Genomic DNA, 19,411 nt, shown 5'->3' on the forward strand with positions numbered 1-19,411 from the left:
GGAGTTATCAGTCTTGTGATCGCGGACCAGGGGGTGGGTGTGTGGGTTTGGGGCGGTCAATGACCGGAGGCCGAGTTTGATCAGTGATGACATCACAGAGGTCTGCCGTGGCTTTTGTTAAGAGAGCCCGAGTGTGTGGGAGTAAGGCTGAGAGCGTGAGTCAGCAGATGCGTGACATTAATGCGTCAGGGTACAGGCCTACGACTGACCGCGCGGTCTGTAGGCCTGGAGGTTTATGCACGTACTGCTACCGCTGGGCAAAATCGTGTCTTTGATTTCGTGGAACGTCGGCTGTGTTGTCTGTGCGTTGCTTCTCGAGTAGCCAGAACGAAAGTTTATAAGAAGTCGCCGGACGTCGTTTAGATCACTGTTAATTGCGAGTTAGCGTGAGTTAGACGACATCATTTTGCGTTTACCGATATTTTGGAGTTCAGCTGTGGCCTCAAACCTGGGTCAGGATCGGCAGATGCACCGGGGAGCCAGGAAACGGGCGACCTGCTGGCCCGTGCCACGTCGCTGGGCATCGCCTACTCAGTGGGTAAGTCTATGCGGGAACGTCCCAACTCCCAGGGGCGACTTGAGTTGCCGCTGGGTTTGTGAAAAGATCTTCAGATAATAAAGGTTGGGCTTAATGCCCAGCAGGTGTCTGTGGGGGTTCTCTAGCTGTAGTGTATCAGATGCTGTACTCAGGTCTTGAGCAAGATATGGACCTAACGTTTCTCAATCTGATCCAGAGTTTACAAAGGCCCATCAGGGGCATAGTAGAGAGGAAAAATATTTTTTTTTCTGTGTTTCTGTGTAGTTTTGGGAATGCAAAAATCAATTTAATTTGGGTCCAACTGCAGTACTCCGGGCAACTAAATGGGTACAGATGGATGTACACTAAATGTTGGGAAAATGGTCTCTTGAGTGAGAGAAGATGCCAGTTTGGTTTTGAAAGAGTTGAATCCTAGGGGCAAAAAAAGTGTCCTGTAAGTGATTTGGCCTGATGCTTACACAACCATAAGCCAAATAATTTTCCTAGAAAAACCATCAATGCAACCATTAATACGAACCGTAAGGCTCCAGTTTCGCGAGTCAATGTGCCAAATAAAGTTGGGCGCCTTGAAAACGTAATTGCATCTCTGGAGACATCTTGTTTTCCTCAGTTTCGCCTCTAGGATTTCACTCTTTGAAAACCAAACTGCATCCTTTTCTCACATTTGAGTATACACCCGTCTGTACCCGTGAAGTTGTCTGGATTACTGCAGCTGGTCCAGATTTGAAAAAGGATTAGCTCCTCCAAGCAATCTTTCTTCCATTGCGCTGTCTAATGTGAAAATGTGCTTCACTGACAGACTGGTTCTAAGGTGTTCTGTTATGCTAGGGTTATGCTCTTTTATTTTTTCTTTTATTTTTGGTCTATTCTAATGCAACCAATCATGTGCCAGAGCTGGCCTATGATGGTGACCATCGCCCACTAATATCCTAAATGTGGACAAATCAGATCACATTTACCGTGAAGCACTGGTCATCGTGCAACAGTAGCCAACCGTAAAGGGTCACGCATTGAGCTCATCATTCTGCGACATTAGGAGGCTACTTCCCGCCCCTTTGTATACGGTGCAAACATGTTTCCAGTCGTAACAGGCCGTGCACAACAGAATGTTTGTGTGATTTTTGTTTCCATGGAAACGATGCACTGCACACACCACCGAGCCAATGTCAGAGCACTGAACGACTGTTGCCTGGGCAGCCTGCAGTATGAGGGCAAAAAAAGCCCAAAAACGTTAACTTTGGAACTATAAACTAAACAAAACAGAATTGAGCAGTAAGCCGCTACACAATTTTATATACTCTCTGGAGTTCCAGGCACTTTGGTTGCGCAGCAATGGAAATTATGTTTAACTGTTAAAAATATAAAATGGGTGGAAAAAATGGTAAAACTTGATATGGAGTCATGAAAATATAGGGTTAGTGTAGCCCCTTAGGACAGGGTCTTAATGTGGTTCTGTCAAATTTGAGATTGTATTCCAAACGACTATCCGCAAGTGACTACGGCAAGTGATCACTTAATGGAGTGCGCACTTAAATGGCAAGACAGTGTGCTTCGACACACTTCAATGTCAGGGCTCTGACACTGCACCTTATATAGGCTTATATAGCCTATAGGCTACTTTAGCACAGTAAAACAATATAAATGTCTAATAATGGTTTAAGGAAATAGAAACAGGCTCCTATGTGTCACGCTAATACTGAGTGAAATGCTGAATTAGTGTAGATAAAGTAAGCATGTTCTTACTAAAATTCAACTGACCTTTAACACGTATGTGTGTTTGTGTTACAATAATTATTACTAACACTACAGTTTATATGTACCATTTAGCACAACTTGTTGATTTCTGGCTATAAAATGAAAAGATGGTACAATCTCACCCTCAACTTGTGCGATGTTCTAAACGCAATATATTCCATGTTTTTTATTTTTATTTTTTACATTTTTTTAGAGAGCATGTGAAGAGGGAAACTAAATGACATAACTAGAAAAGCAGAGAAACAGAAACCCAGAGGGGGCAGTGCTATTTTTGGGGGGCACTGGTGTGACGTGCATGCAACAAGCACTCTGAAAGTTATACTGACCGCACTGACTGTGTGGGGTGGGTGTGGCCAGTCCCCAGTGTTACCTGGCACAGGTGAGGCCTGACTAGGCTGTGGATCAGCCGGTCTTGTTTAAATCAGAGTAGAGGGAAGTGGGGAGCAGTTTGGAATGCAGCCACTGTTGCTTGGACACAGACCCCCCTCTGAACTTTTGCAGAGGACTCTGCATCACCATTGCCATGTACAGGATTTCCCCCTCCTGTCAATCAAGATGAGGCTCCACCCCTTCCCTTCAAGCAATCACAGAATGTCTTTGTATCAGGTTTATTTTTATTTTTTTAACTTTTATTGTTTTTTTTTAATCCCCACCATATGTAGGCCCTCATTAAAAAATGAAAAAAGTTAAAAGATTTTCCAAAAAGAAAGCAAATAAAACTAAAAACGAACGGGCAGAACCTGCCCTTTCTCTAACGTTCGTGAAACATCGAAAATTCCATCCATTCCAAATTCCAAATTCCATCTCGGAAACAGAACCGAAGGACCGGGGTCCAGGCAGGAGCACGGGAGAGGAGCGGACCGTGTCTGTGGGCGGTCGTGGTTGCGGTTAGGTTCTCCAGAGCGGAACGTGATTGGACTCCTCAGTCGGGTTCAGGTGCTGGAGGTCCACAGCTGCATCTGCCGGGCGAACTGCAGGACGAAGACGATGTCGGGCCGCTGGTCGGGGTCGGGGTTGATGCACATGCCCACCAGCTCCCTCAGCTGGGAGGGAGACAACGAGGGGTTAATGCGCTGGGTCAAGAGGGCTAGCACGCCGTATCGTACTGCAGCACAGTACTGTGTTCACTGTGTGAACTAAACTGTGTTCTTGGCTAGAAATAGCTGTACAAAATAAGTATTGTACCTTACTGAACCTGTGTTTAGCAGTTGTCTATGACCATGAAATGCACTTTTTGTACGTCGCTTTGGATAAAAGCGTCTGCCAAATAAATGTAATGTAATGTAATGCTGTACGCTGTGCTGGTTAAGCTGTGTGCTGTGCTGGTTAAGCTGTGTGCTGTACACTGTGCTGGTTAAGCTGTGTGCTGTACGCTGTGCTGGTTAAGCTGTGTGCTGTACACTGTGCTGGTTAAGCTGTGTGCTGTACACTGTGCTGGTTAAGCTGTGTGCTGTACGCTGTGCTAGTTAAGCTGTGTGCTGTATACTGTGCTGGTTAAGCTGTGTGCTGTACACTGCGCTGGTTAAGCTGTGTGCTGTACACTATGCTGGTTAAGCTGTGTGGCTGTCCGCTTACCTTCTCAGAGTAGTGTTCAGGGGGCAGAGGAGGGTAGTCACACTGCTCAATCTTATGGCACAGAGACAGCAGGTTCATCTTATCCCCGTAGAATGGGCTCTGCAGAGCGGCCATCTGCACAGAGATAATGATGATTAGCTGGCTTGATGAAGGCGGCGCTACCTTCTATTCTCTCAGATCTTTATTATTCCTCGTAAACTCTTAAGGTTTTTAAGCTTGACATACAAAATTTCACTACCAACTTCCTTAACCCTATTTTGTTGCTTGTGCATTGTTAGTCATACTATTCATACTTTTTAAATGATAACGTGTTTCATAAGGTGGAATTAAAATCTGACTTTAAACTAAACTGGCAGCAATTACAATGGTAACAGAATTTTTGGCGTTAAGCTCGCAAGCTATCTAGCTACCAAGCTAATATTTCCATCCTTATTTTGAAAACAAACTGCATTTACTATCTAGAATGACCCACCTCCTCTGCCTGACTTTATGGTTGTATTACCTACTGTCTCCTACAAACTGAAATCATTTACAAAAATAGCTAGGGCACAACTCCACTGCTAAAATAGACCGTCAGTTAGCTAGTAGCAACCTGCTAACATAAAAAAATCTTTATGCCCAATTCCAAAACAACTATGAATAGGTGGGTAGATGGCTGCTTGTCAGCATATGACTACTGTGTCTAGCTAGATTAGGCAGACTTGTTACCTAACATGAAAAAACCAAATGTTCCTTGATTATGACCTCATCTATTAAATATACATCTGCTAGCCAGCTAACATACAATTCGCCCTCTCTGTTTTGTATAATTTGCACAGAGAATTCTAGGCTGTTTCTGTTATTACAGTACGTGTCACATGAATGCTGTTTCGTGGTCCCATTGGATGAAACCACAGGAGGAGGGTGAGTGTCCCTGCTTTTCATAATTGCTGTGCTTTTCTGAGTGAAAACGTTTAAGTACACGCACACACACACACTGTAAATGTGTTGATTTTTCATTGTTTAATGGTGCCAATGCTTCACTCTGTATAGGCGGCAGTGTGTAATGATGTCAGTGTGGCAGTGTATAATGATGTCAGAGTGTAATGATGTCAGTGTAGCAGTGTGTAATGATGTCAGTGTGGCAGTGTGTAATGATGCCAGTGTGGCAGTGCGTAATGATGTCATAGCGTGTTGTTGAAATTTGGCCGGGGTGTGGTAAGGCCAACAAAGGAAACAAAGCTCTGATCTGGTCTTTGTGCTGAAACTGTGTCAGAGCTATGCAAGGAGGCTGGTGTGGAGTGCAGAGCAGGGCATGTGTCAACAAGAACACACACTCACGTGCAGTCATACACACACACACACACACACACACACTCACGTGCAGTCATACACACACACACAGACACACACAGTCACACACAGTCATACACACACACACACACATAGTCATACGCACACATACACACACATACAGTCATACACACACACACTCACGTGCAGTCATACACACACATACAAGCACACACACATATACAGTCACACACACACATACAATCACACGCAGTCATACACTCATACACTCACATAGTCATACACACACATACAAGCACACATTCACATGCAGTCATACACAAAGATACAATCACACAGTCATACATACAATCACATACAGTCATACACAAACATATACTCACACCCAGTCATACTCAAACATACACTCTCACAATAATTCACAAATGTACACTTACACACAATCATACATATAGACACACACAATCCCACCCACAGTCATACATATACACACACAAACATGCAGTCATACATACTGTATACACACAAACGCACACACACTCATACTCGCACATAGACACACAAACATCCATGTACACATACACAATCACACGCAGTAGCACACATACATGCAAACAAACAAACGCATGTACTCATACACTCAACAGAAGTAGTCATACACACACATAAACATACACTCACTCACTCAATCGCACATGCAGTCATACATACAGTACACAGACATACACTCAATCACACATGCAGTCATACACACACAAACATGCACTCACTCAATCACACATGCAGTCATACACACACAAACATGCACTCACTCAATCACACATGCAGTCATACACACACATGCACACACTCACACAGATATGCCCACATTCACATATACACCGTTTTGTAGCACTTGCAAAAAAAAAGACTGTAGTAGTTGGACTGCCCCCTCGTATATAAATGAAGGACCATGTCAATTTCACAGATGTGATGCATATGAGTGCGCAAGTCGTCACATGATCAGGTGAGGCCTACCTCATACAGCAGGCACCCCAGGGACCAGATGTCTGATTTGAAATTGTAGCCACCTTCGTGGATCCTCTCTGGAGACATGTAGTAGGGTGTTCCCACTGACACCGAGAGTAAACACACACACACACACACACACACACACAGTATTAAAGGACTGCATATTCCGGAGAAAAAAGAAAACTTTTTCTGTGCCTCAACACATTTCGGAAAGTTGCACCGAAGTGTTGAACGACGGCGTTGAAGGATTGCGATGAGCAACAAAAGATCGCTTATGAACCCACCAATTAAACACAAAGAAAGCAATCTGGAACAGGCTAGGTGGCATTGAAGCAACTGGCTGAATCACCTGGCTTATATTTCACATACCGTACACTTTAAACAGCTGGATATTTACAGAGGAGATTTGGGTTAGGCCACATTGCCCAAGGCTACAATGTTGGCACCCACCTGGCACTCGAACCCGTGAGCTCTGATTTTGAAACCACAGTAAAGTTAACGACAAGTCACAGAGAGCGTACTTGCTGATGTACACATAGTTCTCGTGTTCCAAATTGGTAGAAAGAAATGTTTTCGTTTTTCAGTGAATTTTTCCTCTAATCTTGTGGCCGGCCGCCACACACTAATATGAGAGCAGGACAGTCGGGGTCCATCCGTAAAAAGAGAAAGGGCTCTGCAGAGTTACGGCCCACGGTGCCAACAAAGGTAGAGCGGCGTTAGTCAGCCAGTGAGCTGGAGGCGTGTGATAAAGGAAGTAAAACAACACAGCGTGTAATCCAGGTCCCTCTCCAAACAGCCCTGGGTCTGATATTTCAATTCATTAGATGCCAGGAAAACTTTAAAACCACTCCTTAAGATCCCTGAGAGATTTCAATGAAATTAGTTGGAAACCAAATTGTCAAAATCAGTCATACGAAAATAAGAATTTTGTTCCAAATAATTGGTGAAAATAGGTGCTTATTTTAAAGTGGTCAGTAATCTACAGGGATTGCACTAGTCTCTAAAGTATTTTGAAAACCGTGTCTGACGAGTCTGTCTCCATGCACTCATCTGTGGCCTTTGAGCTGACCTTGGCTGAAGTGAAACAGTCAAAGTCACTGCAAATGTGCCCATCTTATGATCTGTAGAATATGCATGCAGAAATTCTCCAATCATCAGTAACACAAGGTAAGTGGTTCAGTCTTAATATGATGCAGAAGTATAGCCTCTTAGGCATTTGTTTGCCAAACAACACCTTCCCAAAATGGGTTAGTCATGTCCTTAACCCCGCCCCATGCATAGTGTGCGTCTGTTAGTTATTTGTTTAAAGTTTTTTTTTTAGTTCTTCTCTCTCGTTTCCTTGGAATTACTTTCTTCACCCCCCGTGATGGTATTGTGTATTCAGTGCGGTGCACGGATTTCCTGGCAGGCCATTAAACACTGATTAATGGTTTCCTAATGCACCCTTCCTGAGTTTGCCGAACTTCCCACAGCACTGAATGAATCATTAAACTCCTACCGTAAGTGGCTCCTGACCTTGTGCTGCCACTTAAGCTTTTCTTGTTTTAATTTCCTAATTTTTCTAAGAATCAGTCCTTGCTGGGTGGTTACATGAAATTCCTTCTGCTAAGATGAGCGGTAAATCTGTGTTAAGTGAATCAGTCGAGTGTGTGTTTTAGGGTGGGCTGTGGATAAGCTCTGTCCCAACTTATTAGGGGATCATCTAGTGAGTGCATGGGAATGATTGCATGTGTGTGTGTGTGTGTGTGTGTGCGCGCATGTGTGTCTGTATGTGTGTGTGTGTGTGTGTGTGTGTGTGTAAACGTGAGTGTAAGAGTGTGTCAGGGCTGTAATGTAATAATATAATGTGTGTGTGTGTGTGTGTGCGTGCATGTGTGTCTGTGTGTGTGCGTGTGTGTCTGTGTGTGTGTGTCTGTGTCTGTGTCTGTGTCTGTGTCTGTGTGAGTGTGTGTATGTGTGTGTGTGTGTGTAAACGTGAGTGTAAGAGTGTGTCAGGGCTGTAATGTAATAATATAATGTGTGTGTCTGTGTCTGTGTGTGTGAGTGTGTGTAAACGTGAGTGTAAGAGTGTGTCAGGGCTGTAATGTAATAATATAATGTGTGTGTGTGTGAGTGTGTAAACGTGAGTGTAAGAGTGTGTCAGGGCTGTAATGTAATAATATAATGTGTGTGTGTCTGCGTCTGTGTGTGTGAGGGTGTGTAAATGTAAGAGTGTAAGAGTGTGTCAGGGCTCACCCAGTGAGTGCGCTGCAGTGGTTTTGGAGCTGAAGAAGCGGCCCAGCCCCAGGTCTCCCAGCTTCACCTCCCCAGTGGCCGTGATGAACACATTGGCTGGCTTAATGTCTGAGAGAGCCAATCAGAGCACAGATAAATGTCTCTGACAGCTCAATGGATAGATATACAAATAGATGGATGGATAGATAGACAGACAGGTACTAGATAGATTGATTCATGACAGAGTCAGACAGACAGACAGACAGAGAGATAGATAGATAGATAGACAGACAGACATCTATAGATAGACAGACAGACAGATAGATAGATAGACAGACAGACAGACATCTATAGACAGACAGACAGACAGACAGAAAGACAGACAGACAGACAGACAGACAGACAGACAGACAGACAGACAGACAGACAGACAGACAGACAGACAGACAGATAGATAGATAGATAGATAGATAGATAGATAGATAAACAGACAGACAGATAGATAGATAGATAGATAGCGGGACAAAAAGAAATAGATACACAGACAGACAAATCTATAGACAGACAGACAGATAGACATGTGTACCTCTGTGCATGACTCTGCGGGAGTGCATGTGCTCCAGGGCACTGCAGAGCTGTACAAAGTACTTCCATATGGTCCTCTCCGGGATGAGCCGCCGCTTCTTCTTAAAATACTGCAGAGAAGAGAGGAAGAGAGGGGTTAGGGTTAGCACCAGCACCACCAATCAGAGAGGAGAGGGGACTCGTTCAGAGAGAGCACTACCAATCAGAGAGGAGAAAGGACTCGTTCAGAGAGAGCACCACCAATCACAGAGGAGAAGGGACTCATTCAGAGAGAGCACCACCAATCAGAGAGGAGAGGGGACTCGTTCAGAGAGAGCACCACCAATCAGAGAGGAGAAAGGACTCGTTCAGAGAGAGCACCACCAATCAGAGAGGAGAGGGGACTCGTTCAGAGGGGGGACTCGTTCAGCAGCCCTTCACAGCACCGACAATATAGCAGCTCTGATGCAGTAAATGAGTACTCTCAACCGCACATGCTCTCTCTCCATGGGACATCTAAGACAGGAGGCTACAGTTTGTCAGATTAGCTTCCTGCAATCTGATTGGTTCTACTAAGCACAACTAGCGTTGTCAGCGGATGTGCTGGCTTGAACCACAGCTTCTAATTGGAGCCTCCCCTGCATAAGTTTATTGGCAAAGCACATCCCTAAAACTTGAGAAAATGTATCTTAACCTTATTTTCAACTTGGTAGGATCCATAGCTACCATATGTACCAGAAGGCTACGAACCTTAATGAAGTGAAGCTGGCCAAATCCTGCTTGAATCGTTTGACAGTGTGACTACACATCATCAACTCCTCAATGACGTAATCTCACCTTGATCATCTGAGACAGGTCGCCGGCATCAGCCAGTTCCAGTATGATGTTGAGCTCGTTGTCCTCGATGAAGGAGTCCATGTACTTTATCACGTTCGGGTGATTCAGCTGCTGTAGGATGCGAAGGAAACAGAACGGGCGACTCAGCTGGACTAGAACAAAGTTTTTGCTCTGCAGGTCAACGGTATAAAAAATGCTCAGTGAAACTGCCCCTTCTGTGTTTGTACTGCTCTGGGGCGGATGAGCGGGGCCGTTATTGGCTGTATAATTTCCCCGGGAGGGAGGGAGGGAGGGAGGGATCTCAGAAAGTGATGGTTGATTGCTCTCACTAAATCAACCCCTCTTAAGCAGGAAGTAAACTTGATAAGAAGGTGAACTTGGCCGAAATCGACCCACAGCTGCTACTTTCTAACGTGCGTATACTCGTTGCAGATTCAAATGGTTCTTTGGGTGACACTGCACCAGTGGGGGGCAGGGATTCAAATTCTGCGGTTGTGTTAACCGCGGGACACACTGAAGCGGCCACGTTTGCTGCTCCAATCACGGAAAACAACAAAGGAGCGGAAACTTTGTCAGATGGATGTCGATTATATCAAAGTCATGCACGCGTGGGTGTGGGTCTGTTTATGTGTGTGTGTATGCGTGTGCATACATGTGTATCAATGTATAGAACTCACGTGTGTGTGTTTGTGTGGATGGGTGTGCGTGCAAGTGTTGATGTGTGTGAGTTTATACAGTATGCATCTGTGTCTGCAGTTAAAATAAATCCCTGTTTTTCTTGGGGGACAGTGGGCTCATCTGACCCAGCTGGACCAGGCAGGCCGCAGACTTTTGAGTGACCAGAGGGGTCGCTGTTGCGCTCTGATGCAAGGACTGGCCAGCTGACTGAAACACACCCGTGTCTATACTGCAAAACAGGAAACTCCCCTCAGGCAACCAAACCAGGAAGTGTTTTTCTGTGAAAGCCATCATTCCACCAATCACAGTGGTGGTGGGCGGTAACCAATCACTGGGAATAGGGATGCCTGGGCATTCTGAAAAATTCCCCAGCAACATTCAAATCTGCTCTGAATCACCAAAGCAAGTGCATGGGACGAGTAATTCCTGCCGCTGCAGGGTGGGGCAGGTGGGCAGGGCAGGCGGGCGAATATAGCGCCTTTGATCTGCGGCGGTGATGCAGCGGCAGATAAAGGGGCTCAAGGGAGTGACGGGCCTCCCGCCTCCTCGCTTCAGGGCTCTCCTTCATCTCCTCCTTCACTTCCTTCTCCTTCCTCTCCTTTACACCTCTTCTGACTCTCAGTCTCTTTCTCCTTCAGCTTGACGCTTCTGCTTCAGCTGTCTCCTTCATTTCTATACTTCTCCTTCACCTCCCTGAACTTCATCACCCCCTCTCCCTCTTCCTTACATCCCTCTCTCAGTCTCTCTCCCTCCCTTGTCTCTCTGTCTGCCCTACCCAGCCCTCCATTTCAGTTAAACCTAGGTTTCATTGGCAGGACATACAGTACTGAAGAACTGTTCCAAAAATTACGTTGCTACAGTAAACTAGCGGAATATTTATCTCTCCCTCCACATGTCTTCCTATTCCTCTCTTCCTCCCTCCCTCTTCTCCCTCTTTTTTCCTCTGGCACATTTACCCTCTCCTGACTGTGGTGCAACCTTGCCTCACCTTCAGAAGGTCTATTTCTTTGATACAGTCCTGTCGTGCCTTAGCGTCCATCATCTCAAAGATCTGCAAAACAAAAACAAATCAAATCAAATCAAACATATTTATACCACATTTCACCAGCCGCAAGCCGCAGTATGATTCACCACACACCCCGGCCTCGAACCCCCACAGGAGCAAGCCCGCCAATGTCATTGCCTTCATAAAACTATTTCATGATCATCATAATTCACATACAGTCAGCCTGGCTATCACAGCAATTAGTTGTTGAATCATTGGCTTTAATATGTACATATAAAATAATTTTGAATGTTTAAAGAGGAAATTTATAATTTTGTGCCTCACCTGGACCTTCTTCAGTGCCACCTGTTTGCCCTCCAGTAGGTAGGTGGCTTTGTACACCTCACTGAACTGGCCCCGCCCAATCTTCTTCTCTATGTGGAAGTTTGCCAGCGAGCAGCAGTACTGATAGGCTGGCATGTTCCTCTGAGGGGGGGGGGGTGGTAGGGGATGGGGGGGTTGACAGAAACACAGAGTATGTTACCATACAGTTTTGAAGGAAATATCGATTTACACCAAGATCCAGAACAAAATTCTTTCATGTGACTGTATTTATTGGTTAGCGACATGTTTGCTAAGAAATTCTTCATGATCTGCAAGAGAGTGTTTTTACAAAATTTAACTGGAAAGAATAAAAAAAAGAAAGCGATTTCAAATGCACATTCGTCCGTAAATCCGTAAATATCTGAAACACTCAGGCGCACACTCCCTCCCCTGCACACACACACACACACACACACAGGCATACACACGCACACACACACACAGGCATACACACGCGCACACACACACACACACACACAAGCATACACATGCACACACACACACACACACACAAGCATACACATGCACACACACACACACACACACACACACACAAGCATACACATGCACACACACACACACACGCTCATCATATAGGGCGCTCTGAAGAGCTGGATTGCTTTTCGGAAGGGTGGCGTCCTGAAGCGACTTCCCTCCCCTGGCAGAAATAACAACCCTTCAGAAGAGTTTTACAAGAAAAGCAGCCAAAAAAAAGTCACAGAGATACGAGAAGCGGTGATGCCAAAGGAAGTCTGACTCTGTGATCCTTTTGCCAACAGGGAGGGAGAGGAAACGGCCAGGAGAGACATGGCAGAGCTCCCAGAATCCCTTGCTCTTCAGTGTGGTCGCTAACAAGTGAGGGAGGGAGGGAGGGAGGGAGGGAACACCCTTCTCAACAGAGGAAGGGAGGAGGTAGAGAGGGGTGTGAAGGGGGCACAGAGGGGCACACAGGGGTATGGGTCTTTTTTACAGGTATACATGCAGCTTAAACTAACAGCCCTCTAGACAATGATAAATGTTCAAATGTTTTTGTTGATTTTAGGAATGGTGAACAGTGTGAAACATTTGAGCTGACATTGAAGAGATGTTTAACACTGGGTCAGCAGTTGGACAGACAGTCATTCAGCATGCACACACATGGGCATGCACACACAAACACAGACACGCATGCACAAACACACGCTCGCGCGAACTTGGAACCTGGAGCCATTACGACCCAGAAATATTGCGATATATTTTTGTGTTTGTGGTCTGTTGAGCACAGTAAAAGGGGCGTCCAAGCGTGTAATGCATTTGCCAGACCAGAGCCCTTCACTGGCGTGCTATTGGCTGATCGGCTCAGGCTGAGACCACACCCAGCCTGGGCTGTTTTGGGCACATCCTGGTGCTGTGAATTTGGTTTATGATGCACAAAGTCTATGTCCCAGCTGCAGAGTTCAGAATGGCTCTAATGGAACCAGTTTTTTAAGCCTCATTTTCTACTCTTTTTTTCCCAGAATGCCCAGTTGTATTTGTAGGCTCATCTCAGTGCTGCAATGTCCTCTGATGAGACAGACAAACACCCACCTGTACAGAGTACTTGTACATCTTTACACGTGAACAGAGTACATTCACACCTGTGCAAAGCAAAATTACAAGTACTGTGAAGACTACCTTTATGTATGTGCACAGTATATTTACATGTAAATAATCATTACATCTTTATAATACATAAGCAATGGATTTTTATAGTATACAATATAGTGTGTCTCGTCAGTGTTCAGGTCTCTCTCTGAACACACTAGAAGGATGGAAAGCAGAAAGGGAAGGAGAGAGAGAGTACGTTGTCATCATAGGAACAGCTGATGGTTGTCAAAAGGTAATTGCAATTAATTGAAACACAATTCCAGCAATTACTGCCTCTAAGGTCAAGTTCAAACACATATTTTCTGGCTCCACAACAAAAGTGGAAAACACTGCCACGCACACGCGCACACACAGATACACACATACAGACACACACACACACACACACACGCACACACACACCCTGAACTGATAGCCGCTGCTGCCTCAGCCACTGAGAAGCCAATCGCTGTTCTCTCTCAGAGACTATTAACACTATAAATCTCACACTTCTTCCCTCGGATAATTGCAGGCTGTCGGGTGCAAACGCCTTCCCAGCTCTGCTGGTTCAGGATTTATGCTCAGCAGGCCATTTTACTGAGTAATTACACGATAATTTAATTAATAATGAGGAGCAACTACATATTGTAATACATAACCTGTGTGTATGCGTGTGTGCATGTGTGAGCATGTTAGTGTCAGACCTCTGAAAATACTTTAACCCTTTACAGACCAGAAAAATTGTACAGAAACATCTATTTTCAACAAAACTCAGACCAAATTTCTTGTTTTATATGATTGTTTGTTTTGATTAGTCACATTTTGTGTGCTGAAAATTCACAGGGATCTACAGAACAGTTTCTCAGTTTTACCAGCTTCTAAAGTTAAAATATTTGACCTTGGTTAGAGGAACAGGAAGTAAAGCTCACCTGATCTTCCTGTCCTGGGGGCTTGTACAGCTTGTTCTGATCCTCAAAGTTGTGCTGCAGGTGGCTATTGTGCCCGTCCATGTTGGCATGCCAGGCCCTCTGGCTCCTGCAACCGAGACCGACGGAGTGAGACAGTGACTCTCTCTCTCTCTGAGATAAATCTAGCAATAGCTGAATGAAGCAGTGACTCTCTCTCTCTCTGAGGTTAATCTAGCTATAGCTGAATGAAGCAGTGACTCTCTCTCTCTCTGAGGTAAATCTCTAACACAGTGAGACAGTGACTCTCTCTTTTTCTCTCAGGTAAACCTGTGACAAAACAACGGCGATTGCGGTAAATCTGGGAGAAGTGAAGCAATGACTTTCTTTCGGGTAAGTCTGTGACACATGACACATTAACTCCATTCCACCACAGGCTGCAGCGATGAGCCCACTCAACACAATGGAGATGTCACGGAATCATGATGGCATCATACCATAGACATCTGGAAGGCGTGTAGCTGTTTAGTACGACATGAAATGCAGTAAGTGGTCTGTAGTGGTTTCAGACTCCGGTGTCTGAATGCACTGGGGGTGAGGTGACTCTCCTGTTGGACTGTGAGATTTCATCATCAGTCCACCCGGAATCTGTGCGTTTGTGAAATTGAAATGTGTGACTAATGCAGCAAGAGCCACCTGACTCAGGTGTCTTGACAGGTGAGGGGTATTCACAAGGGAACGGCTGGAGGGGCGTGGTCATATGTGGCAATGTTTAATTCACAGGGCTGGGGCTAAGGGGGCGGGGGGAGGGGTAGTTCCATGACCTACTTACTTACTCTGGATATGCACACACGTACACACACACACACACACACACACACCCACACACAGCCCATATGTGCACACGTCCTCCCCTTTCTCCGTACGTCAGCCCACACCTTGGGCGTGGCACTGGAAGCATGTCTGCAGCATGCCGGGAAAATGAACAGAAGCTGAAATCTGCCACTCTGGAATCTGTCATTAAGACAGAATTCTGCTGACCCCTGACCTCTGACCACCCCCCCCCCCCACCCGACCCCTCCATCCTGCGGTGCGAAGTGGGGTGAAAGAACGCTTTGTGTATCCCGATGGCTCTCTTGTCCAGGGCGACTTATGCACAAACGTGGACACTCAGATCAGGAATGTAAGTCCAGTTGAACCCTAACAGAGTAAGTATTAACCTAAGAGACAGAAACAGCGAAAGACTATAGACTTAACTGACAACCATGACTAGCATTAGCTAATAACGTGACGCAATAAAAAAGCAAATGCTGCAGGCTTAGCAACCAAAAAAATGTCTGTAATCTACTTGTAATGTAACTTTCTTTCTTCTAGTGCAGGATGTTGGATTTTGTGTGACTCACCTATGACACAAGAAGAGTGAAGGGTGACACAGGGGGTGGGGCCTCTTTAAAGACAATAGTTCACTCTCACATTTTTAAAGTATTATTTAAGTTTTTTTTAAATGGCCCAGACAGTTTTTATTTGCAATTAAATATATTTTAGATACTTACAGATGTTCCTGACAACCAGTCTACTCTTACAATGGCTAGTATAGGGGCATTTGTGGGACTCTTGTCTAAAACAAGAAAATACACTTCAACTAACTTCAAAGTAGCCTGTCTAGTGATGTTATGTTTCTAGAGGTTGTGCATATAAATAGATCTGTTTTATAGCATTTATTCACAATTATAAATTTGAATATTAGTTTTATACACAATGCTGGTGTGTCTTTCCTTTCCAGTTCTCAAGAACTGTTATTTCCCAACGACCAGAGAGGCATGGTACAGCTGGCCTATCCAAGGTAACTACCTCTTACATTATAACGTGCATAACATTAGCCAAGCTGCTTAAAAATCCCCAGAAAGTGAATTATCTCCACTCTGTGACACGCTAGAGGTCATGTGACCAGCACACCAAGAGTTCTAATAAAAGCGGGACTCTAGTTTGCCTCATGACCTAAGGAAGGAAGCATCCTTTCTCTCTTTGTGACATCACTCAACCAACCAGAGCCTCTGTATGCCCGGGCCAGCCCACTCAGTGGCCAGAGGGGGGGCGGGGTCTCCTCTTCAATCAAGGCTAAGGTATGTTCTTAAGACCCTCCTAACAATTCTTCTGTGCCAAGCAGTGTTTCAGTGTTTTAACAAAATTTACGTGAGATTAAAGTGTCCACTTTATCAAGGAAATGCTTCAGATGTGTATGTGGCATTTTTAAAATTCTCTGTGCGCCTCTGGAGTTTTATGACAGCTTCTGTGAAAATGCTAAAACAATCCCCCATTTACCCCCACCCCTCCTCAGAACAAAGTGGTACTGGTGCAATGAACGTTTCTGATCCGAGTTAACAGTCCATGGAGAACGCTCAGACGGCCATATTTAAGAGGTGTCGTATAGGTGCTCGGGTTGGACGCTTTTCAGAATAATAGAAGGAAACGGGCGACACGTTGCTTTCATCATGATGAAGGATCACGTAGGAGCAAAACACAATGTGCAGCTGTTCCTTCCTCTTTTATATGGACCGTTTCCCTCACACAAACCCATCCTACCATGAGTATTCGTACCAAAATAGCAATCCAGTAAGCAATGTATACCCCTTATCCTGCCCTCAAATCATAATAAAATTGTTCATCAGAAATGAACTATAATCATTGCACATTTCTTTTTAGAATATGTCACTCTGGGTATGTGCATCTGCTGAACGCCCTTATCTAAAGCATTAATAGTAACAGTTGTAATATTGTTTAACAATTTTTACAGTATTCAAAGAGAGGAAAATATTTCAGACGTTGTTTTCACTTTCCACTGCACCTCCCTCACCTAACCACTCTTACGGAAATGTAATACACGGCAATAAATAATAAGTATGTGGACTTCTTAGAAAATATAATGACAAATATATTTCAGTCATGTATTAAAAAAAATATTGCCATATTTTATATGAGCCTTTGCCCATGTATTTTGAAGTATTAATATATTCGATTATATATTTTATTTCCATAAGGGCAGTTACCGCCAGTTACTGAAACCAACTGCCAGAGGACGTTAGCGAGTTAGCTAGCGCATCATCTGTTAATGACTGTAGCAGCACACTCGCAGCGCGTGACCTTTACCAGCAACAGCAAGGACCGCGGGGGAAACGACCTTCAAAGCGCGAGGATGCAACGTCGCGTGGTTTGTCGGCACAAGGGCTGGCAGTTTCCAAATGATTTCTAAGAATCATCAGTCGCGCACACAAAAAAAAAAAAAAAAACTGAGATTATGACAAAGTGTGAACCACGGCTCTTTCATGTAGATTACTTTCATTGACGTGCAGAACGGTGCCCTTTGGAATACAATTTTGTAAATTCCGTAATCGTCAGTCAATCGGTCTGCTAAATATGCAAAAAATAAAAAAAGAATTGATTTATGATAAACTATGATTAAGATCATTGAAAGATGTGTGACTTTGTCTGCATTTTTTAATGTTTCTTTTGTAGTTTCTCTGTGTGCATCGTAAGAAATGAGAATGTGTGGGCAGCAGTACAGCGTAATGGTTGGGAATCTGGGCTTGTAACACAAACACTGTAGGCTTGGCTGATTCCTGGCAGGAGTGCTGGCACTGTGTCCTAGAGCAAGGCACTGGACTGGTGTTTGACACCCCTGCTCTTGAGAGAGAGAGTGTGTTACTGGAAAGGGAAGCTGGCGTTGTTGAGACCATCTAAGGTAACCACACTGCGTCTTTGAAGGGTAGGAGTGTGAACCGATGGAGCGACATCATTTCCTTTCCGTGTGCGACCGTCCCCCCGCGCTCTACGGCACCTGAGCGTGACTCGCCGCCCACCACCTGATGCCTTTCCCTCGCGATGTTCCGTTTCGCCAGTCCCCCGTGCGCTGCGAAGCGGCCGCTATCAGCGGTGACCTACATACGCACCGGGCCGGTGGTTTCCGTGGTCACACTTCCTGTGCGATACAGTTTCCAAAGGGCGGCAGGGAGGTGAGATATTGATATATCACAGCTGCTTGCCAGATAGACAAAAGAAAATGCAGCTTTGGGTCAGAACCTCCAACCCTGGATCTCCCAGACTTAATGAAAACACTACAACCCCAAATGTGATCATGTACCCCTCTATAACCCCTCTCTCTCTGGACCTACAGCCCTCTACAGCCCTCTGGATCTATAGCCCTATTTCTGGATCTACTGCCCTTTATCCCCTCTCTATGACCAATCTTGCCCCATCTTGCAGGGCTGCCTGCTACATTCAGCACTGGCACGGTCAGGATGCTGTGCCAGGCTGTGGGGCACAGCAGCAAAGATGTGATTGAATATAATTAAATTACGAATGCTTTACTCACTCAGTCTTCGATGAGGGCCCAAGGCCTTAGGAACTCTGCAACAGTGACGAGCCCCCGTGAGCAGCACACACCTGAAAACAGAGAGCGACTGTGTCATTTACACGCCTTCATCCGTATGGCCAGGCATGTATGCACCGAAGAGTGCGCACAGCCCTACATAATTTGACCTGGCCTCTTTGTGATAAATGAGAGCAGCATGACTCATGTTCTATCGCCGTAGAGACCGGAGAGGCCAACGCGACTCGCGCTCTGTCGCCGAAACCTTCCCTCCACAGCCGGGAGGGGAGCGTGCTCATCGCGCGCCGGACAGGGGAACATGGCTGTCATGCTTACACACTGCCACTCCGCCACTCTGCCGAGCTGCTGATTTACGGACGGCGCAGGAACGCACTCTCACGGCGGCGGGACGGCCCGCGGCCTGCAGGAACACGATCCCCGAGACGATCGCCCGAAAACAAACACGGGGGCTAATCCCCCGGCTGGGCCCGGCCCAGCCCCCACCCCCCGCCCCCCGCACCCCGCACCTCGCCCCCGCACCTCTCTTTTCATTTCGCCGTATTTTATTTTTGTTTTTTTTCCCCTCCTGCGGTCTCACCCAACCCGGCGCTCGCCACAGCGGTATGCTCTCAATGCTGCTCCTCTGCACTGAGAGCTTTCACTTTACATTCTGATTTACAGTACACACACACACTCGTACA

General features: G+C 45.5%; 1 protein-coding gene across 2 annotated transcripts in view; it reads right to left on the bottom strand.

Moving 5' to 3' along the window:
* Positions 1–1,419: 1,419 nt before the first annotated feature.
* The window catches only part of nek6 (NIMA-related kinase 6), a 33,708-nt gene continuing 15,716 nt past the window's right edge, over positions 1,420–19,411 (bottom strand). The window contains exons 2-11 of one of the 2 annotated variants that reach the window (XM_035392281.1): positions 18,714–18,784; positions 14,369–14,474; positions 11,796–11,936; positions 11,454–11,516; positions 9,788–9,898; positions 8,973–9,081; positions 8,408–8,515; positions 6,179–6,273; positions 3,869–3,982; positions 1,420–3,336 (exon numbers count right to left, since the gene is read on the bottom strand). In XM_035392281.1, coding sequence (XP_035248172.1) covers positions 3,226–3,336; positions 3,869–3,982; positions 6,179–6,273; positions 8,408–8,515; positions 8,973–9,081; positions 9,788–9,898; positions 11,454–11,516; positions 11,796–11,936; positions 14,369–14,449 — 933 coding nt within the window. In that variant the 5' untranslated portion in view covers positions 14,450–14,474; positions 18,714–18,784 and the 3' untranslated portion in view covers positions 1,420–3,225. The remainder of the gene's footprint in view (positions 3,337–3,868; positions 3,983–6,178; positions 6,274–8,407; positions 8,516–8,972; positions 9,082–9,787; positions 9,899–11,453; positions 11,517–11,795; positions 11,937–14,368; positions 14,475–18,713; positions 18,785–19,411) is intronic. The other variant, XM_035392282.1, reaches the window with a different exon arrangement.

The sequence above is a fragment of the Anguilla anguilla genome, chromosome 14 (genome assembly GCF_013347855.1).
Source record: "Anguilla anguilla isolate fAngAng1 chromosome 14, fAngAng1.pri, whole genome shotgun sequence".
NCBI lineage: Eukaryota > Metazoa > Chordata > Actinopteri > Anguilliformes > Anguillidae > Anguilla > Anguilla anguilla.